The sequence below is a fragment of the Oncorhynchus kisutch genome, linkage group LG14 (genome assembly GCF_002021735.2).
Source record: "Oncorhynchus kisutch isolate 150728-3 linkage group LG14, Okis_V2, whole genome shotgun sequence".
In the NCBI taxonomy this organism is placed as follows: domain Eukaryota; kingdom Metazoa; phylum Chordata; class Actinopteri; order Salmoniformes; family Salmonidae; genus Oncorhynchus; species Oncorhynchus kisutch.
In genome coordinates this window covers 65,561,880-65,581,554 of record NC_034187.2, presented here as the reverse complement: position 1 = coordinate 65,581,554, position 19,675 = coordinate 65,561,880, and the positions used below count along the sequence as shown (strand labels likewise).

The window sequence follows — 19,675 nt, the reverse complement described above, 5'->3', positions numbered from 1 at the left end:
GAATACAAACCTTAGAGTGAAATGATTACTTTACAGGCTCTAACCAATAGTGCGAAGAAGAAAAAAGTGTGTGTGTGTGTGTGTGTGTGTGTGTGTGTGTGTGTGTGTGTGTGTGTGTGTGTGTGTGTGTGTGTGTGTGTGTGTAGGTAAAGAAATAAAACAATATTAAAAAGACATTTGAAAAAAGAGTAGCAAGGCTATATACTGGCACCTGTTAGTCATGCTTATTGAGGTAGTATGTACATGTAGGCATCGTTAAAGTGACTATGCATATATGATGAACAGAGAGTAGCAGAAGTGTAAAGAGGGGTTGGAGGGGGGGCACACAATGCAAATAGTCCGGGTAACCATTTGGTTACCTGTTCAGGAGTCTTATGGCTTGGGGGTAAAAACTGTTGAGAAGCCTTTTTTGTCCTAGACTAGGCACTCCGGTACCGCTTGCCATGCGGTAGTAGAGAGAACAGTCTGTGGCTGGAGTCTTTGACAATTTTTAGGGCCTTCCTCTGACACTGCCTGGTGTAGAGGTCCTGGATGGCAGGCAGCTTTGCCCCAGTGATGTACTGGGCCGTACGCACTACCTTCCGAAGTGACTTGCGGTCGGAGACCGATCAATTGCCGTACCAGGCAGTGATGCAGCCGGTCAGGATGCTCTCGATGTTGCAGCTGTAGAACTTTTTGAGGATCTCAGGACCCATGCCAAATCTGGTGGACCAATCTAGTTTGTTGTTGATGTGGATACCAAAGAATTTGAAGCTCTCAACCTGCTCCACTACAGCCCCGTCGATGAGAATGGGGACGTGCTCGGTGCTTATTTTCCTGTAGTCCACCATCTCCTTAGTCTTGGTTACATTGAGGGATAGGTTGTTATTCTGGCACCACCCGGCCAGGTCTCTGACCTCCTCCCTATAGGCTGTCTCGGCGTTGTCGGGGATCAGGCCTACCACTGTTGTGTCCTCAGCAAACTTAATGATGGTGTTGGAGTTGTGCCTGGCCATGTAGTCGTGGGTGAAGAGGGAGTACAAGAGGGGACTGAGCATGCACCCCTGGGGAGCTCCAGTATTGAGGATCAGCATGGCAGATGTATTGCTACCTACCCTCACCACCTGGGGGCGGCCTGTCAGGAAGTCCAGGATCCAGTTGCAAAGGGAGGTGTTTAGTCCCAGGTTCCTTAGCTCAGTGATGAGCTTTGAGGATACTATGGTGTTGAACGCTGAGTTGTAGTCAATGAACAGCATTCTCATGTAGGTGTTCATTTTGTCCAGGTGGGAAAAGGCAGTGTAGAGTGCAATAGAGATAGCATCATCTGTGGATCTGTTTTTGCGGTATGCAAATTGGAGTGGGTCTAGGTTTTCTGGGGTAATGGTGTTGATGTGAGCCATTACCAGCCTTTCAAAGCACTTCATGGCTACGGACGTGAGTGCTACGGGTCTGTAGTCAATTAGGCTGTTTGCCTTTGTGTTCTTGGGCACAGGAAATATGGTGGCTTGAAGCATGTTGGTATTAGACTCAATCAGGAACATGTTGAAAATGTCTTGTGTATGTTGACCTGTTTAAAGGTCTTACTCACGTCGGCTATGGAGAGCGTGATCACACAGTCGTCCAGAACAGCTGAGGCTCTCATGCATGCCTCAGTGTTGCTTGCCTCGAAGCGAGCATAGAAGTGATTTAGCTCGTCTGGTAGGCTCGTGTCACTGGGCAGCTCGCGGCTGTGCTTCCCTTTGTAGTCTGTAATAGTTTGCAAGCCCTGCCACACAAGACAAGCGTCGCAGCCGGTGTAGTATGATTCAATCTTAGCCCTGTATTGACGCTTTGCCTATTTGATGGTTTGTCGCAGAGCATAGCGGGATTTCTTGTAAGCTTCCGGGTTAGAGTCCCGCACCTTGAAAGCGGCAGCTCTACCCTTTAGCTCAGTTGCGAATGTTGCCTGTAATCCATGGCTTCTGGTTTGGGTATGTATGTACAGTCACTGTGGGGTGGGGGATGTCCTCAATGCACTTATTGATAAAGCAAGTGACTGATGTGGTGTACTCCTCAATGTCATCGGAAGAATCCCAGAACATATTCCAGTCTGTGCTAGCAAAACAGTTCTGTAGTTTAGCATCTGCTTTATCTGACCATTTTTTTTATAGACTGAGTCACTGGTGCTTCCTGCTTTAATTTTTGCTTGTAAGCAGGAATCAGGAGGATAGAGTTGTGGTCGTGTTTACCAAATGGAGGGCGAGGGAGAGCTTTGTACGCATCTCTGTGTGTGGAGTACAGGTGATCTAGAATTGTTTTCCCTCTGGTTGCACATTTAACATGTTGATAGAGATTTGGTAGAACTGATTTCAGTTTCCCTGCATTAAAGTCTCCGGCCACTAGGAGCGCCGCCTCTGGGTGAGTGGTTTCTTGTTTGCTTATTTCCTTATACAGCAGACTTAGTGCGGTCTTAGTGCCAGCATCTCTCTATAGTGGTAAATAAACTGCCACGAAAAGTATAGCTGAGAACTCTCTAGACAAGTAGTGTGGCCTGCAGTTTATCACAATGTACTCTACTTCAGGCGAGCAAAATCTAGAGACTTCCATAGATTTCGTGCACCAGCTGTTGTTTACAAATATGCACAGACCCCGTCCCCGTCCCCGTCTTAACGGAATATGCTGCTCTATCCTGCCGGTGCAGCGTGTATCCCGCTAGCTGAATATCCATGTCGTAATTCAGCAACGAATCCGTGAAGCATAGGATATTACAGTTTTTGATGTCCCGTTGGTAGGATATTCGTGATCGTACCTCGTCTAGTTTATTGTCCAATGATTGCACATTGGCGAGTAATATTGACGGTAACGGCAGCGTTCCTAGTTGCCTTCTGCGGGTCCGGACGAGGCATCCGGCTCTTCGTCCTCTGCGTCTTTTCCTTTTATGAATAATTGGGACGTCTGCCCTGTGGGGTGTTTAGGGAATATCGTGTGAGTCCTGCTTGTTGTTGTTGTTGAAAAAATCTTTGTCTAATCCGAGGTGAGTGATCGCTGTCCTGATATCCAGAAGCTCTTTGTCTAATCCGGGGTGAGTGATCGCTGTCCTGATATCCAGAAGCTCTTTGTCTAATCCGGGGTGAGTGATCGCTGTCCTGATATCCAGAAGCTCTTTTCTTCAGTAAGATACAGTTTCAGAAACATTATGTACAATGTCATTTACAAATATCGTGAAAAAGAACACATAATAGCACAATTGGTTAGGAGACCGTAAAACGGCGCCATTTCCAAAAAATAGTCTTCATCGAGAGAGAATAGAGACTGTATTCTTCTGTTGATAATATAATAGTCTTCATAGGGAGAGAGAGACCATACTCTCCTATTGATAATATAATCGTCTTCATAGGGAGAGAGAGACCATACTCTCCTATTGATAATATAATAGACTTCATAGGGAGAGAGAGAGAGACTATACTCTCCTGTTTATAATATAATAGTCTTCATAGAGAGAGACTCACCCTAGCCCCAAAGACCTTCACTCATGTATACGGTCTTGTGTCAGGATGTCTAGTTCTCCAAACATCCACTAGGTCAGACTGATTAATGATGTCCCTTAACGCCCCCACTAAGCCTGAATGAGGCTCCTCCCCATTTCTGTCTTTCATAAAAATCCATCGTGCAGTTCCAGTCCCCGCTGAACACCATCGTCTCCTCTTTTTACGGCCAGACCCGGTGCAAAAAGGACTGCCACCCCTGCACTAACATTTGTTCCATGGCTCAGCACACTTGCCCCTTTCCACCAGAGCCCACAATCGACTTCATTCACCACATCACTATGCGTCTCCTGCAGAAACAACACCTGTACTTTTGTTTGTTTTACATATTCACCCAACACACTCCTCTTTCCCGCATCTCTGGCACCATTTATATTAAGCGAGCCTACCCGAAGTCTCCATAAGAAGTGGAAGAAAAGCCAGCAGAGAAAGAGACCAATAGCTCAAAAAGCTCAAAAAGGCCCCAGTGTCAGAAAGAAACGATGAATCTAAACAGCGTCTGAAGGTAGACCCTTACACACGGTTGTGACCCACTTCCTCAACCTAAAACATTTCCTGAATGAGAGGACAGCATGCCCCTCATTTTTCATCACATGTTGTACTGATCTTAATAACTTTCCCGGATTGCAAAAAAAAAAGCTTAAAGATTAACCTTCTTTTTCCCTTTAGTCTCATTCAGGAACCTTGACTATTACCTCACCGTGTACTTTGACCCCTCTGCCTGACTGGCTATCAGCTCTGGACCCATTGAGAATGAGTCTGAAAAGAAAACCTCCTCATCGTCCTCAGACTCACCTTCCTCATCTCCATCTCCCATCCTGACCACCTGCCCTGTCTCTCTATTTGCCTCTACCCTCCCACCTCCTTTCTTCTCCCCCTTTTTCCTCTTCTGCATGACACCCCCCTCCTCCCCCTAGTCGCTTACCCTTCCCCACTATACTCTCCTCATCCACTAGCATAACCTGACTAGACCAGCCTCATCTACACCACCATCCATAACATGACGAGACCGAGTCTCAGCTACACCACCATCCATAGCATGACTGTGCTTCTACACCTGCATTGCTTGCTGTTTGGGGTTTTAGGCTGGGTTTCTGTACAGCCCTTTGAGATATCAGCTGATGTAAGACGGGCTATATAAATACATTTATTTTGATGACTAGACCCAGCCACATCTACACCACCATCCTTAACATGACTAGACCCAGCCACATCTACACCACCATCCTTAACATGACTAGACCCAGCCTCATCTACATCACCATCCTTAACATGACTAGACCCAGCCACATCTACACCACCATCCTTAACATGACTAGACCCAGCCACATCTACACCACCATCCTTAACATGACTAGACCCAGCCACATCTACACCACCATCCTTAACATGACTTGACCCAGCCTCATCTACATCACCATCCCTAGCATGACTAGGCCAACCTATGCTGCCTGCATCTCATGGCCCCCTGCCCGTTGACCTCGATTTCCCCCACTGGCGCTTGTACCCTCACCTTGTCTACAGCCTTTATGTGGGCACTCAAAGCTCTTATGCCCCAAGTTCCCACACTCAAAGCACTGCAGACTATCTTTGCTGGCAAACCCCGCATAGAGCCCCTCTCCATGCCTCACTTTAAAATGCACATTTTAACTGTTGCTCATTGTTATTCAGAAACATTAACACTTGCCTTCGGAACGAAACAACATGCTTAACGACATCTGCCGGAAAACCTGCCGACAGTACATGAAAACCGCAAGCAAACTTACGAAAACGACTCTGCTCTTTCCGGATTTGATCATCCGTAATTAACTGAAGCAGATTCGCAACTACCACCCTTGTCGAAGGAGTCGAAAGAGGAGAAATCGACACCAACACATCCCTTAGAAATATTCCACTAGCAATCAGTCTACCCACTAAATTTACTATTTTCATGAACACAACCACAGCTTTGTTCATTCTGAATGCAGAATGTACAGTACCAGTCAAAAGTTTGGACACACCTACTCATTCAAGGGATTTTCTTTATTTGTACTATTTTTCTACATTGTAGAATAATGGTGTAGACATCATCTATGAAATAACACGTATAGAATCATGTAGTAACCAAAAAAGTGTTAAACCAATCAAAATATATTTTATATTTGAGATTCTTCAAAGCAGCCACCCTTTGCCTTGATGACAGCTTTGCACACTCTTGGCATTCTCTCAACCAGCTTCATGAGGTAGTCACCCGGGGTGCATTTCAATTAACAGGTGGGCCTTGTTAAAAGTTAAATAGTGGAATTTCTTTCCTCACTGTTTTTGAGCCAATCAGTTGTGTTGTGACAAGGTAGGGTTGGTATACAGAAGATAGCCCTATTTGGTAAAAGACAAAGTCCATATTATGGCAAGAACAGCTCACATAAGCAAAGAGAAATGACAGTCCGTCATTACTTTAAGACAAGAAGGTTAGTCAGTGCGGAAGATTTCAAGAACTGTGAAAGTTTCTTCAAGTACAGTCGTAAAAACCATCAAGCGCTATGTTGAAACTGGCTCTCATGCGGACCGCCACAGCAAGGGAAGACCCAGAGTTACCTCTGCTGCAGAGGATAAGTTCATTGGAGTTACCAGCCTCAGAAATGGCAGCCCAAATAAATGCATCACAGAGTTCAAGTAACAGACACATCTCAACATCAACTGTTCAGAGGAGACTGCGTGAATCAGGTCTTCATGGTCAAATTGCTTCAAAGAAACCACTACTAAAGGACACCAATAATAAGAAGAGACTTGCTTGGGTCAAGAATCACGAGCAATGGACATTAAACCGGGGGAAATCTGTCCTTTGGTCTGATGAGTCCAAATTTGAGATTTTGGGTTCCAAATGCTGTGTCTTTGTGAGACGCAGAGTAGGTGAACGGATGATCTCTGCATGTGTGGTTCCCACCGTGAAGCATGGAGGAGGAGGTGTGATGGTGTAGGGCTGCTTTGCTGGTGATACTGTCTGTGATTTATTTAGCATTCAAGGCACACTTAACCAGCATGTCTACCACGGTATTCTGCAGCAATACGCCATCGGATCAGGTTTGCGCTTAGTCCCACTATCATTTGTTTTTCAACAGGACGATGACCCAACACACCTCCAGGCTGTGTAAGGGTTATTTGACCAAGAATGAGAGTAATGGAGTGCTGCATCAGATGACCTGGCCTCCACAATCACCTGACCTCAAACCAATTAAGATGGTTTGGGATGAGTTGGAGTGCAGAGTAAAGGAAAAGCAGCCAACAAGTGCTCAGCATATGTGGGAACTCCTTCAAGACTGTTGGGAAAGCATTCCAGGTGAAGGTGGTTGAGAGAATGCCAAGAATGTGCAAAGCTGTCATCAAAGCAAAGGGGGGCTACTTTGAAGAATCTAAAATATATTTAGATTTGTTTAACACTTTTTTGGTTACTACATGATTCCATGTGTTATTTCCAGGGCTGGATAGATTACTTTCGAAATGTAATCTGTTAGTTACTAGTTACCTGTCCAAAATTGTAATCAGTAATGTAACTTTTGGATTACCCAAACTCAGTAAAGTAATCTGATTACGTTCAGTTACTTTCAGATTACTTTCCCCTTAAGAGGCATTAGAAGAAAACAAAAATGTATGTTACCAATTGAACAACATCTATTGCAGGATAAATCAATGTTAAAGTTCACATAGCTGCCCATTTATGGATGTTCAATTTTACTTTATGGGTTGGTTATGTAGGCTTCTTCTAACCCATCGCTTTCTACTACATATAATAATTAGATTAAATTATATCTTTACATTAAAAACCATGTAATACCCCTTGATCTTCAAGAATAGGACTTGGAAAATTGGAAGTATAGATTAGCCAAATTGTTTTACGCGAACATATCCCCAAAACGAAGGACTTATTAGACAGCCCTACTCTGTTGCTCATTGAGTCGAGTTGAAAAATAAATGCTGCACTCATGAAATGGTATGATTTAAGCACTACTGAAAAGTGCTATTTACATGTGTCAAATTAATGCCATATGCTGCATTTGCTGTAGGCCTATTGTTTACCTTTTTGTTGGTGACACTTTGATGTCTTGATAATATGCAGCTACTTAAAGGGCAAATCCATTGATGAAACAATAACAAAATGGCCGCCCTGCCTCTGTTTTGGTAAAAAGCTGCGGGATTATTGCTTATCACTTATTAACCATAATTTATTCACATTACTTTACTTTATAATATAAATATTTGTTTTATTTGATTACTTTATTATTTCATTCCAAGTCATCATCTCATATCTAGAGAGCTGCCGCCTACGCTGTCTGACAAAATCACTATTTTAGTAGTTCTTCAAAGTAAATAAAGCATACTTTAGGACTGCTAAGTATCAACTATCAATAACTTAGATCATGTACAGTGCCTTGCGAAAGTATTCGGCCCCCTTGAACTTTGCGACCTTTTTCCACATTTCAGGCTTCAAATATAAAGATATAAAACTGTATTTTTTTGTGAAGAATCAACAACAAGTGGGACACAATCATGAAGTGGAACGACATTTATTGGATATTTCAATTTTTTTTAACAAATCAAAAACTGAAAAATTGAGCGTGCAAAATTATTCAGCCCCTTTACTTTCAGTGCAGCAAACTCTCTCCAGAAGTTCAGTGAGGATCTCTGAATGATCCAATGTTGACCTAAATGACTAATGATGATAAATACAATCCACCTGTGTGTAATCAAGTCTCCGTATAAATGCACCTGCACTGTGATAGTCTCAGAGGTCCGTTAAAAGCGCAGAGAGCATCATGAAGAACAAGGAACACACCAGGCAGGTCCGAGATACTGTTGTGAAGAAGTTTAAAGCCGGATTTGGATACAAAAAGATTTCCCAAGCTTTAAACATCCCAAGGAGCACTGTGCAAGCGAGAATATTGAAATGGAAGGAGTATCAGACCACTGCAAATCTACCAAGACCTGGCCGTCCCTCTAAACTTTCAGCTCATACAAGGAGAAGACTGATCAGAGATGCAGCCAAGAGGTTCATGATCACTCTGGATGAACTGCAGAGATCTACAGCTGAGGTGGGAGGCTCTGTCCATAGGACAACAATCAGTCGTATATTGCACAAATCTGGCCTTTATGGAAGAGTGGCAAGAAGAAAGCCATTTCTTAAAGATATCCATAAAAAGTGTTGTTTAAAGTTTGCCACAAGCCACCTGGGAGACACACCAAACATGTGGAAGAAGGTACTCTGGTCAGATGAAACCAAAATTGAACTTTTTGGCAACAATGCAAAACGTTATGTTTGGCGTAAAAGCAACACGGCTTATCACCCTGAACACACCATCCCCACTGTCAAACATGGTGGTGGCAGCATCATGGTTTGGGCCTGCTTTTCTTCAGCAGGGACAGGGAAGATGGTTAAAATTGATGGGAAGATGGATGGAGCCAAATACAGGACCATTCTGGAAGAAAACCTGATGGTGTCTGCAAAAGACCTGAGACTGGGACGGAGATGAGTCTTCCAACAAGACAATGATCCAAAACATAAAGCAAAATCTACAATGGAATGGTTCAAAAATAAACATATCCAGGTGTTAGAATGGCCAAGTCAAAGTCCAGACCTGAATCCAATCGAGAATCTGTGGAAAGAACTGAAAACTGCTGTTCACAAATGCTCTCCATCCAACCTCACTGAGCTCGAGCTGTTTTGCAAGGAGGAATGTCTCACATGTCTCTCGATGTGCAAAACTGATAGAGACATACCCCAAGCGACTTACAGCTGTAATCGCAGCAAAAGGTGGCTCTACAAAGTATTAACTTAAAGGGGCTGAATAATTTTGCACGCCCAATATTTCAGTTGTTGATTTGTTAAAAAAGTTTGAAATATCCAATAAATGTCGTTCCACTTCATGATTGTGTCCCACTTGTTGTTGATTCTTCACAAAAAAATAGTTTTATATCTTTATGTTTGAAGCCTGAAATGTGGCAAAAGGTCGCAAAGTTCAAGGGGGCCTAATTTTTTCGCAAGGCACTGTATTTTCAGGCTCGCAAAGCAACTTTTTTCTAATCCCTCTAGATAGTGTGTTCTCTTTTCTCTCAGTCTTTGTGTCTGTTCCGGACAAGTAAGCGAGCACGCAATGGATAATGGTCATTGTAGTTAATTACCTTGTTTTCTGCTCTAAACAATGTAGAATAGTGGCCTGTTGGAAACTACAACTTCCTACTACATCTTACACTGTTGAGGCTTGATCGGATTTATCTCTACAGAAACTGCACATCGAGCTCACAGAAAAACAACTGAACGAAATGGAATTCAAACAATTGAACAGATGTAGGTCAACGAGTTGTAAAAAATAAATAATACCTGGAATGTCGGTTAATCGCTCAGCACTAATAGCCACATTCAGCAGTCCCTCAACCTGTAAGGTTTTCATTGACTTGTCCTCTGGTCCCTCATTTCCAGCTTCTTTCAGGTTTCTGTTGTTTTTATTTGTTCCTGATTTCTTTGTATGTCCTCTCCATTACTCAGAGATAATGGAAGAGGCACTTTGGCCAGTTTGTCCCACAGATTCCTAACAAGCACTTTGCCTTTAGCCTTTATTTATGATTTAGTGCCACATTTTAAATGGTTCAAATTGGAAACTGCAGAGAAATGACTTCTCTTCTCCCCCTCACACACGCACACACACACACACACACACACACGCACACATCCACACACACACACATGCCGCCACCGCCACCATATATTTTCCCTGTGAGCATCAGCTCTTATCAAACAGAGGATAAAAAACCTCCCGCTTGTGCATTTTACCTCTGATTAAATTAAGCCTGGCTTGGTAGGCTCACCTCAGTATCTGTCATGCCTCACTAAAATGGAAATCCGCTTCTCGGAAAAGAAGGGAGATTAATGAATGCCCTTTGTAATAAACGAAATGGGAATCACAAATATGCGCAGTCATGAAATTTAATTGTGCTGCTTTCTGGTGACTGGTTTGGCTGGGCGGTGTGGTGTAGGGAGCGACGGAGAGGAAGACGAGGAGTAGGGAAGAAAAAGAGAGGGAGAACAGGACCGGAGAAGAACGAGGTAGAGGAGAGGAGGCCGTGTGTGTGTGGGTGAGATGTGTTTAAATGTAATGCACTGTCTGAAGGAACTAATGAAACCACTGTTTATGGCCCAACCAATTATATTGTGTCCTCTCCTGAGTGGCCACAGAGCCTTTAAATCACACCGGTGTGCACATTCATACACACTCACACACATACACATACATTCATGCTCATAAACTCCCATGCTCATACACACAGACGTTCATACACACATTTCATGCTTATACACTGACACACACATACACTCTTCTTTTCTCACTCTTTCTTCCTCACTCACTCACACACACACACAGACACACCACCCTTCATTTGCTTAATCAATTCCTTTTGTGCCATTAGAATTTCATTTGTCCCTTTCAAAAGGACACAAATATCGCCTTTGTGAAAGAGTGTTTGATGACTGTATGAATACACACAGGGCTTCACACCAGAGTCTATCTTTGTACACTCTCTTTTGGACATTAGTGTTGGTCATATGAGGTGTTTTAATCGTTAGTTATTTGTATGCTTTAATGTTGTTCACACCGTGGGTGTTTTCATGTGGTTCTAGGAGCATCAATACCTTGCAGGGATGCTGTAAACCCCTCAGAACCACCCAGCAGCACTTATCAAAGAAACCCAGTACCATAACACTACTTCCTCCACCACACACACACAGTGCACCACAGACAACCACACTGGTAAATACCATCAAAGCAAAAAGGAAAGTAAGTCCTACTAATTAGCTGCTAATTCTTGTGAGGACTGCGCCAGCTTGATAAAGGGACGATGCTGAAGCTCATTAAAGAAGGAGATGTGGTGTTGGACATTTACATTTTATTTTACAGCATTGTTTTTATCCCGCTTTATGAAGTTTTCTGCATGTGGTGTGTGGGCGGGGGGAGGATGGAGGAGGGGGTTATCTTTTGGAGCGATTGTGTTCTCCCTTTCAGCCAGTGGGGGTCTCAGCCTCGAGCACATTAGCAGCTCCATGGGCCTTTGTTGCCACCTAGGGTTCACTACTCTCCTCCCCCTCATCCTTGCTCTCCTCCTCTTGTGTGGGGGGAGTAGTCTCCATCTCTCTCCACCTCTCTCCTTCCTTCCAGACTCACATGTTGAGAGCAGCAGCAGCAGTGTGTGAGAAAGCAGGAGAGCAGTAGACGACAGGCTCTGCATGCCCTTTAAGAACACCCAACTCAATTAGAATAAAACATGTGGCATGTCATTATCATACATGTATGTGCTACTGGTGCCAGAGGGCTGGTGACCCATGGAGATAGAGTATGTGTGGGCGGAACAGTCTCTCTCCCTCTACCTTTATCTCTTTCTTCCCCTCCATCCCCTTCTCCCCCTACCTCTCTCCCAAAGGGGAGTGATGGAGATATGCCTGTCAGTTTCTCCCTCTCTCCCTCTTATCCCCTCTTCCTCCACCACTCTCTCCCTTTCTCCAGGCCCTTTGAGGGAAGACCTCCTTCTGGTGGCTCTCTCCACTCCACTCCTCTCCACTCCACTCCACTCCTCTCCTCTCCACTCCACTCCACTCCACTCCACTCCTCACAGAGCAAATATCACTCTGTCTGTCAGGGGGCCCTGACGCAAGGCCGGTCCCACTATCTCATTATTCTGTTTCTGTGAGGGAACAGGCTCAGGGGTTCTGGTGCCAGATCTATTTGTGCTGTCTTGCTAACTCCTATGGTTGTGGTCATAATGGAAAGGGTACACCACAGCTTGTAGTAGTTGTTAGTTACTTGGCATTGTTCATGTCCTCCACAGCAGTGCAGTAATGATCATATCAGCATGTTTCCATGTTTTTATTAATGTGATTATATAAACATGTTATGTACAGTATTTCACACTAGTAAAAATACGGAAAATGCTCCCGTCTCTCTCTGAACACGTTTTACGTTTTACTTCAGTGTATATTGTGTAGTGCCGTCATACACCTGGCCTCTCTCTTTATTTCCTTCAGAGTATATTGTGTAGTGACGTCATACACCTGGCCTCTCTCTTTATCTCCTTCAGTGTATATTGTGTAGTGCCGTCAACACCTGGCCTCTCTCTTTATCTCCTTCAGAGTATATTGTGTAGTGCCGTCATACACCTGGCCTCTCTCTTTATTTCCTTCAGAGTATATTGTGTAGTGCCGTCATACACCTGGCCTCTCTCTTTAATTCCTTCAGTGTATATTGTGTAGTGCCGTCATACACCTGGCCTCTCTTTATCTCCTTCAGAGTATATTGTGTAGTGCCGTCAACACCTGGCCTCTCTCTTTATCTCCTTCAGAGTATATTGTGTAGTGCCGTCATACACCTGGCCTCTCTCTTTATCCCTATACTTTCTATACTGGACAAATTAAGTCTTTAAGTGTTTGCTGGAGCTGCTAACAGAACATGACCAGGTCAGCATAGGTACATTAAAATCAGCCAGTCAGTCTATTTACAGTACTTAAGGAGCTCCTCTTAGCCCCAACCCTGGCTGTTTATGAGACTGTTAGCATGCGCTAGCTATTGGCCAGCCTGGCCTCTCCTCGCCTCCTGTCTCCTCATTGCCTGGGGATGAGATAGTGAATGGTGCCACAGGTAATTGGAAAATTGGCAGGCTTGTCCGAGAGATTTGGTGGATGGCACGGCCCGATACGTACGTCGGCCGAGGTTCACGACATGTTGTCCCTGGCAACGATAGATTTATATCGGCCCGCGGGTGGGGCCCGGCCGAAGGAGGGAGGTGGAGAAGTATCCTGAGTTCAGGAAAGAGTAAGGCATTTTTTACCGGTGGGAGGCTGCATATCAAAAGTGCGTCCATAGAGGAGACACAGACAAGGTGTGTGAGAGTTACAGGGTGATATATGAACCAGAACTAAACTCTGGCCCTGGCTGATTTACGACTCCACTGCTAATGTCTTGCAGTTATCAAGCCTGGGAGATCCACTCTGCTTCGTAGTTAGGCTGCGTTCCACCCTATTCCCTATACAGTGCACTACTTTTGACCAGGGCTAATAGGGACTGCAATCTGATGTTTAAATACTCAATTGGCCCAATTAGCTGCTGTTGAAGTGCACTTGGGAGTTTGGGGAGATTTTCTCCTGTGTTATAATAACTACCATAGGAGTAGGGCTGGCACAATGACTTTATAACCATGTAACTGATGGTCAGAGATAAACACCGTCATGAAAATAAAATAACTGCCATAACTGTTTTTTGTGTGGAATGAACAGCTGACGGAAGACTGGACGGCTGGGCATTTGTGAGGTTGAGTCCAACTTTGTTTCTCCTTGCTGAAACAAGCCAGGTGTTTTAGCAAACGAGTCTTCATTTGCTTAGGTAATGCCCCCCTCCCTGCAGCAGCAACACATGCAGGAGAGAAGAAAATGTGCATCTTTAAAGATGTATGTATATATACAGTGGGGAGAACAAGTATTTGATACACTGCCGATTTTGCAGGTTTTCCCACTTACAAAGCATGTAGAGGTCTGTAATTTGTATCATAGGTACACTTCGACTGTGAGAGATGGAATCTAAAACAAAAGTTCAGAAAATCACATTGTATGATTTTTAAGTAATTAATTTGCATTTTATTGCACCTGTTTGAACTTGTTATCAGTATAAAAGACACTTGTCCACAACCTCAAACAGTCACACTCCAACCTCCACTATGGCCAAGACCAAAGAGCTGTCAAAGGACACCAGAAACAAAATTGTAGACCTGCACCAGGCTGGGAAGACTGAATCTGCAATAGGTAAACAGCTTGGTTTGAAGAAATTAACTGTGGGAGCAATTATTAGGAAATGGAAGACATACAAGACCACTGTTAATCTCCCTTGATCTGGGGCTCAACGCAAGATCTAACCCTGTGGGGTCAAAATGATCACAAGAACGGTGAGCAAAAATCCCAGAACCACACAGGGGGGACCTAGTGAATGTGACCAAAGTAACAAAGCTTACCATCAGTAACAAACTACGCCGCCAGGGACTCCAATCCTGCAGTGCCAGACGTGTCCCCTTGCTTAAGCCAGTACATGTCCAGGCCCGTCTGAAGTTCGCTAGAGAGCATTTGGATGATCCAGAAGAAGATTGGGAGAATGTCATATGGTCAGATGAAACCAAAATATAACTTTTTGGTAAAAACTCAACTTGTTGTGTTTGGAGGACAAAGAATGTTGAGTTGCATCCAAAGAACACCATACCTACTGTGAAGCATGGGGGTGGAAACATCATGCTTTGGGGCTGTTTTTCTGCAAAGGGACCAGGACGACTGATCCGTGTAAAGGAAAGAATGAATGGGGCCATGTATTGTGAGATTTTGAGTGAAAACCTCCTTCCATCAGCAAGGGCATTGAAGATGAAACGTGGCTGGGTCTTTCAGCATGACAATGATCCCAAACACACCGCCCGGGCAACGAAGGAGTGGCTTCGTAAGAAGCATTTCAAGGTCCTGGAGTGGCCTAGCCAGTCTCCAGTTCTCAACCCCATAGAAAATCTTTAGAGGGAGTTGAAAGTCCGTGTTGCCCAGCAACAGCCCCAAAACATCACTGCTCTAGAGGAGATCTGCATGGAGGAATGGGCCAAAATACCAGCAACAGTGTGTGAAAACCTTGTGAAGACTTACAGAAAACGTTTGACCTCTGTCATTGCCAACAAAGGGTATATAACAAAGTATTGAGAAACTTTTGTTATTGACCAAATACTTATTTTCCACCATAATTTGCAAATAAATTCATAAAAAATCCTACAATGTGATTTTCTGGATTTTAGTTTTTTTCATTTTGTCTGTGATAGGTACACTTCAACTATGATGAAAATTACAGGCCTCATCTTTTTAAGTGGGAGAACTTGCACAATTGGTGGCTGACTAAATACTTTTTTGCCCCACTGTATATATATATATATTTTTTTGCTATTCAAAAAGTTATTATGGTGACCGTGGTTAATTGGCTGATCAATAACTGTCATCCAAAATTCTATGACCGTCACAGCCATAATGGGTAGTCTACACTGAGGAATGTACCAATACCTTTCTACTATGTCATTAGATATAGAGTATACTATAAGGATACTGTGAGGGGAAACAGAACCACATCTACACACCATACACACTGTTAGAAGAATCAGCGGGCCTTCACATCCACACCAAGAATCTACACTAGGCCTACACCACATGTAGGTCTGTCCAGCTGCACGTACACACACACTCCTTAAAGCAGTCATTACATTTTCAAACTCTGTGTGTATATTAACCTCTAGAGAAGGAGATAATTGCATCTGTCAGAGTCATTTAGTCACTGTTGCGGCTGTCGCCACCGTCACTTTCACTTTGCCTTCCCTTCTGAATCAGCTGGGTGTCAAGTCCTGCCCACCCTGACTACAGCTCTTTGTTCTAAGAGGAAATGGCTGCTGAACAATGCCTTTAACACCAGCACAACACTAGCCTACCAACACTAACTACTTATCCCTGTTGGTATTGAGACAGACCTGTCTAAAAATCTCATTTATGGTTGTGAGTTCAGATGTGATTTGTCCAACTGTGGTCTAAAGGTATTTATATTTTTGACCTTCCAGAGACCCATTTTGAGGACCCAGGTGAGGAAAATACTGTGCCTGAATATTCTGTGTTGACCCTATTATATGTTTTATGTTTCAGGAAGAAGAGGAGGAGCGTGAGGAGGATGAAGAGGACGATTCATTCAAAGAGGAAACGACAGAGCACAACATCCCAACGGAAATTCCCAACTGAAACAAAAACAACTGTGTGACCTTATCTTTGAGCACAGTGATATTCATGTTATTGGTCAGCGGTCAGTCAGTGTCATCAATTCCACTTCAAAGATCTGTAGGTAACAGGACAGTCTGTAATGTCTCACAGTTTTACTGACATTACTGCTCATCTCTAGCCTGGTCCCAGATCTGTTTGTGCTGGTTTGCAGCTAATGACAACACAAACAAGATGGCATCAACAGATCTGGGATCAGGCTAACACAACTTTTCTCCTCAGTAAGATATGGGACAGAGTACAGAGGTACTAACCACATTTGTTTTGTAGCCAGAGGAACAGTATATTTTAGAGTAGAGAATGTATTTGGTAAAGAATGTACCGTGGAATCTTTTAGAGGGAATTCAAGTCATAGTATATATTTTCAAAAAGGACAGATCTGAAGCCCCACGCTCGCTATGGTAACTGGAGATGATGTCGCTGACGTGCAGGTTTTATCATAGAAATATACAATCTAGAATCTATGGTAACTGGAGATGATGTCGCTGACATGCAGGTTTTATCATAGAAATATACAATCTAGATTGTGTCTCTGGTTTGTATATAAGATCTTCATGAAACAGCTCCTCAATGTATTCTGACTAAGAAGGTTTTTATTCGGGGGAGTCCAGTGTTAGATTTCTGTTTTCAGGTGCATCTGTCCGTGGCGGTATTTTGCAGCAAGATGAAATCAAATATAAAACCCAGAGAAAGTATCTGGATGGACCAGACCAGTCAGACTGTTAGAGGATATGAACCTGCTTATGAACCTGACCAACCAAACATTTTCCTTCAGATCTATTTTCATACACTAATCATTATACAGTATGGTGTTCACACTATCCTCAGTAGCCTGCTCCCAAATCTGGGATCATACTATCTCCTCAATGCCCTGTTTACATACACGGTATGTGAAGTGTTCAGTGTGGTCGACTATTTCTTATACAATCTCTCATCACCTTTGAATTGAAACTCTATTTTCTGTACGGCATGGGAACACCACGGTCTTGTATCACCAGTTTTAAAATGTTTTTGTTGGTGCTATCTGGTCTTCTCTCTATGGATTGTCATGACCTCTTTTTTTTTTATGAGTTTAGTTTTAATGTGTGTATGCATTTATGTTCACACTGTCTGACATGTCAGTAACCTCATACACATGGTGTGGCCCGTTCGGTGGCACAAAACCATTTCAGCTATCCTCTTTGTTTGTGGCTGCACTACAAGTCAAAGGAAACAAACTCTGGCTTATAACCCAGGCTGTCCAGGAACTACAACACAAGTCAACACGTTGACTTACATTGGCAGCACTTAAACAGGTATCATTGTATGTCTTGATTTGACATTAAAGCAACAAGGGAAAGGGTCATGTATTTTTGGGAGGATATGCATTTGCTAAGAGTATTTAGATACTTTGTAAACGTTAAAGTGCCAATAAACTTCAATTCCACAACAATATTATGGTAATAACATTCCTTTTGTCCCTATGACATTCGTTCCAGGTTTTTTATTTTTTTATTTTTAAGAATTGTTGTCAACATAAAAAAGAACCGTCCTTACACCAAGCGTTCGGACAACTGCAGTCATGAAAAGGGAAATTAAATGGCAACCATTAAACTTTGAATGCTTGATCATTGCACTACTTTGTCAAAAGTATTTAGGGAATAGGGTGCCATTTGGGATTCATTATAGATCCAAGCCTACAGTAGTGGAGTGTTGAGGGGCCAGAGACAGTAAGGTGACTCCTTCTCTGTTTTCCTGGGTCATAATATGTTGCTCTATATTATTTATTCACACTAACCCCCATTTAAACTGCCGTCATGGGCCAGCACTAGTAGGGGTCTGTGCTCCACACACACTCATGCATATCTTCACAATCCTCCATACAGACACACTGCTCTCCCTATCTATCTCGCCTCTTTGTGTAACATTCATACACAAAAGGGTTGATAAATGAAACGATGTCTGATGGATCTTTATATCGCATTGCCTCACAATCGCCCCACCCTCCCCCTCCCCCATCCACACCCCCGCCCCTATGTCAAGGCGGGTAGCAGCATCTAGATATTAATGCATTAAGGGGTGTAATGCCAATTTGTTTCAAAGAGGAACTATTAATTTTCCCATTTCAAGGGAGGCAGGAGGGAACCCCTGTACAGCCTCTGAACCGTGAAAGACATTATCTGGAGAGCCTGTGTCTCTCTTTTTGGGGGGAGGAAAAGAGAGAGAGCGAGTGTGTGTCCCTCATTCAGGAAAAGGAAAAGACACGTTAGAATTGATGCTCTTTGATGGGAGGGGGCGGCTGGTGGCTGGCGCCCGCAGAGGGTAGAGTCGGGCCTCCCGCCACCGTTTTCCCAGCGTGCGGTCTGAGAGGGATGTCATTAGGCCTGTAATAACAGCGCTGGGCACGTTAATGGCAGAGTGGCCCGCTCCGTCGCCCTGTGCCCCGTCAATCTGTGTGTGTGTGTGTGTGTGTGTGTGTGTGTGTGTGCTCCGCCAATCTCCACCCCTATCTACCGTCGCAGCATATTAAACAGATCTTAATGGTCCCTATACAGATAGGCTCCATAGCAGATGGAGATGTGCTCAACAGCCAGCTGTCTAGAACAACAAAGAATAAAAGAGAAGAATGAGAAAAAGCACTCGTGTTAATGTTTTGGGTGTGCGTGTGGCTATACATCGACGGGCACAAACAGGTGATGCACAGAGTAAGAGGGCACTGCTTATTTTTATTTTTTTATTTTATTTCACCTTTATTTAACCAGGTAGGCTAGTTGAGAACAAGTTCTCATTTGCAACTGCGACCTGGCCAAGATAAAGCATAGCAGTGTGAACAGACAACACAGAGTTACACATGGAGTAAACAATTAACAAGTCAATAACACAGTAGAAAAAAAGAGAGTCTATATACATTGTGTGCAAAAGGCATGAGGAGGTAGGCGAATAATTACAATTTTGCAGATTAACACTGGAGTGATAAATGATAAGATGGTCATGTACAGGTAGGGATATTGGTGTGCAAAAGAGCAGAAAAGTAAATAAATAAAAACAGTATGGGGATGAGGTAGGTAAAAATGGGTGGGCTATTTACCGATAGACTATGTACAGCTGCAGCGATCGGTTAGCTGCTCGGATAGCAGATGTTTGAAGTTGGTGAGGGAGATAAAAGTCTCCAACTTCAGCGATTTTTGCAATTCGTTCCAGTCACCGGCAGCAGAGAACTGGAACGAAAGGCGGCCAAATGAGGTGTTGGCTTTAGGGATGATCAGTGAGATACACCTGCTAGAGCGTGTGCTACGGGTGGGTGTTGCCATCGTGACCAGTGAACTGAGATAAGTCGGAGCTTTACCTA

General features: G+C 43.6%; 1 protein-coding gene across 4 annotated transcripts in view; it reads left to right on the top strand.

Moving 5' to 3' along the window:
- Positions 1 to 17,781, top strand: part of LOC109903473 (PHD finger protein 14) — a 109,486-nt gene extending 91,705 nt beyond the window's left edge. For all 4 annotated transcript variants that reach the window (XM_031788782.1, XM_031788781.1, XM_031788780.1 and 1 more), the window contains exon 20: positions 16,219 to 17,781. In XM_031788782.1, the coding sequence (XP_031644642.1) occupies positions 16,219 to 16,311 (93 nt within the window). In that variant the 3' untranslated portion in view covers positions 16,312 to 17,781. The remainder of the gene's footprint in view (positions 1 to 16,218) is intronic.
- The last annotated feature ends 1,894 nt before the right edge of the window (positions 17,782 to 19,675 follow it).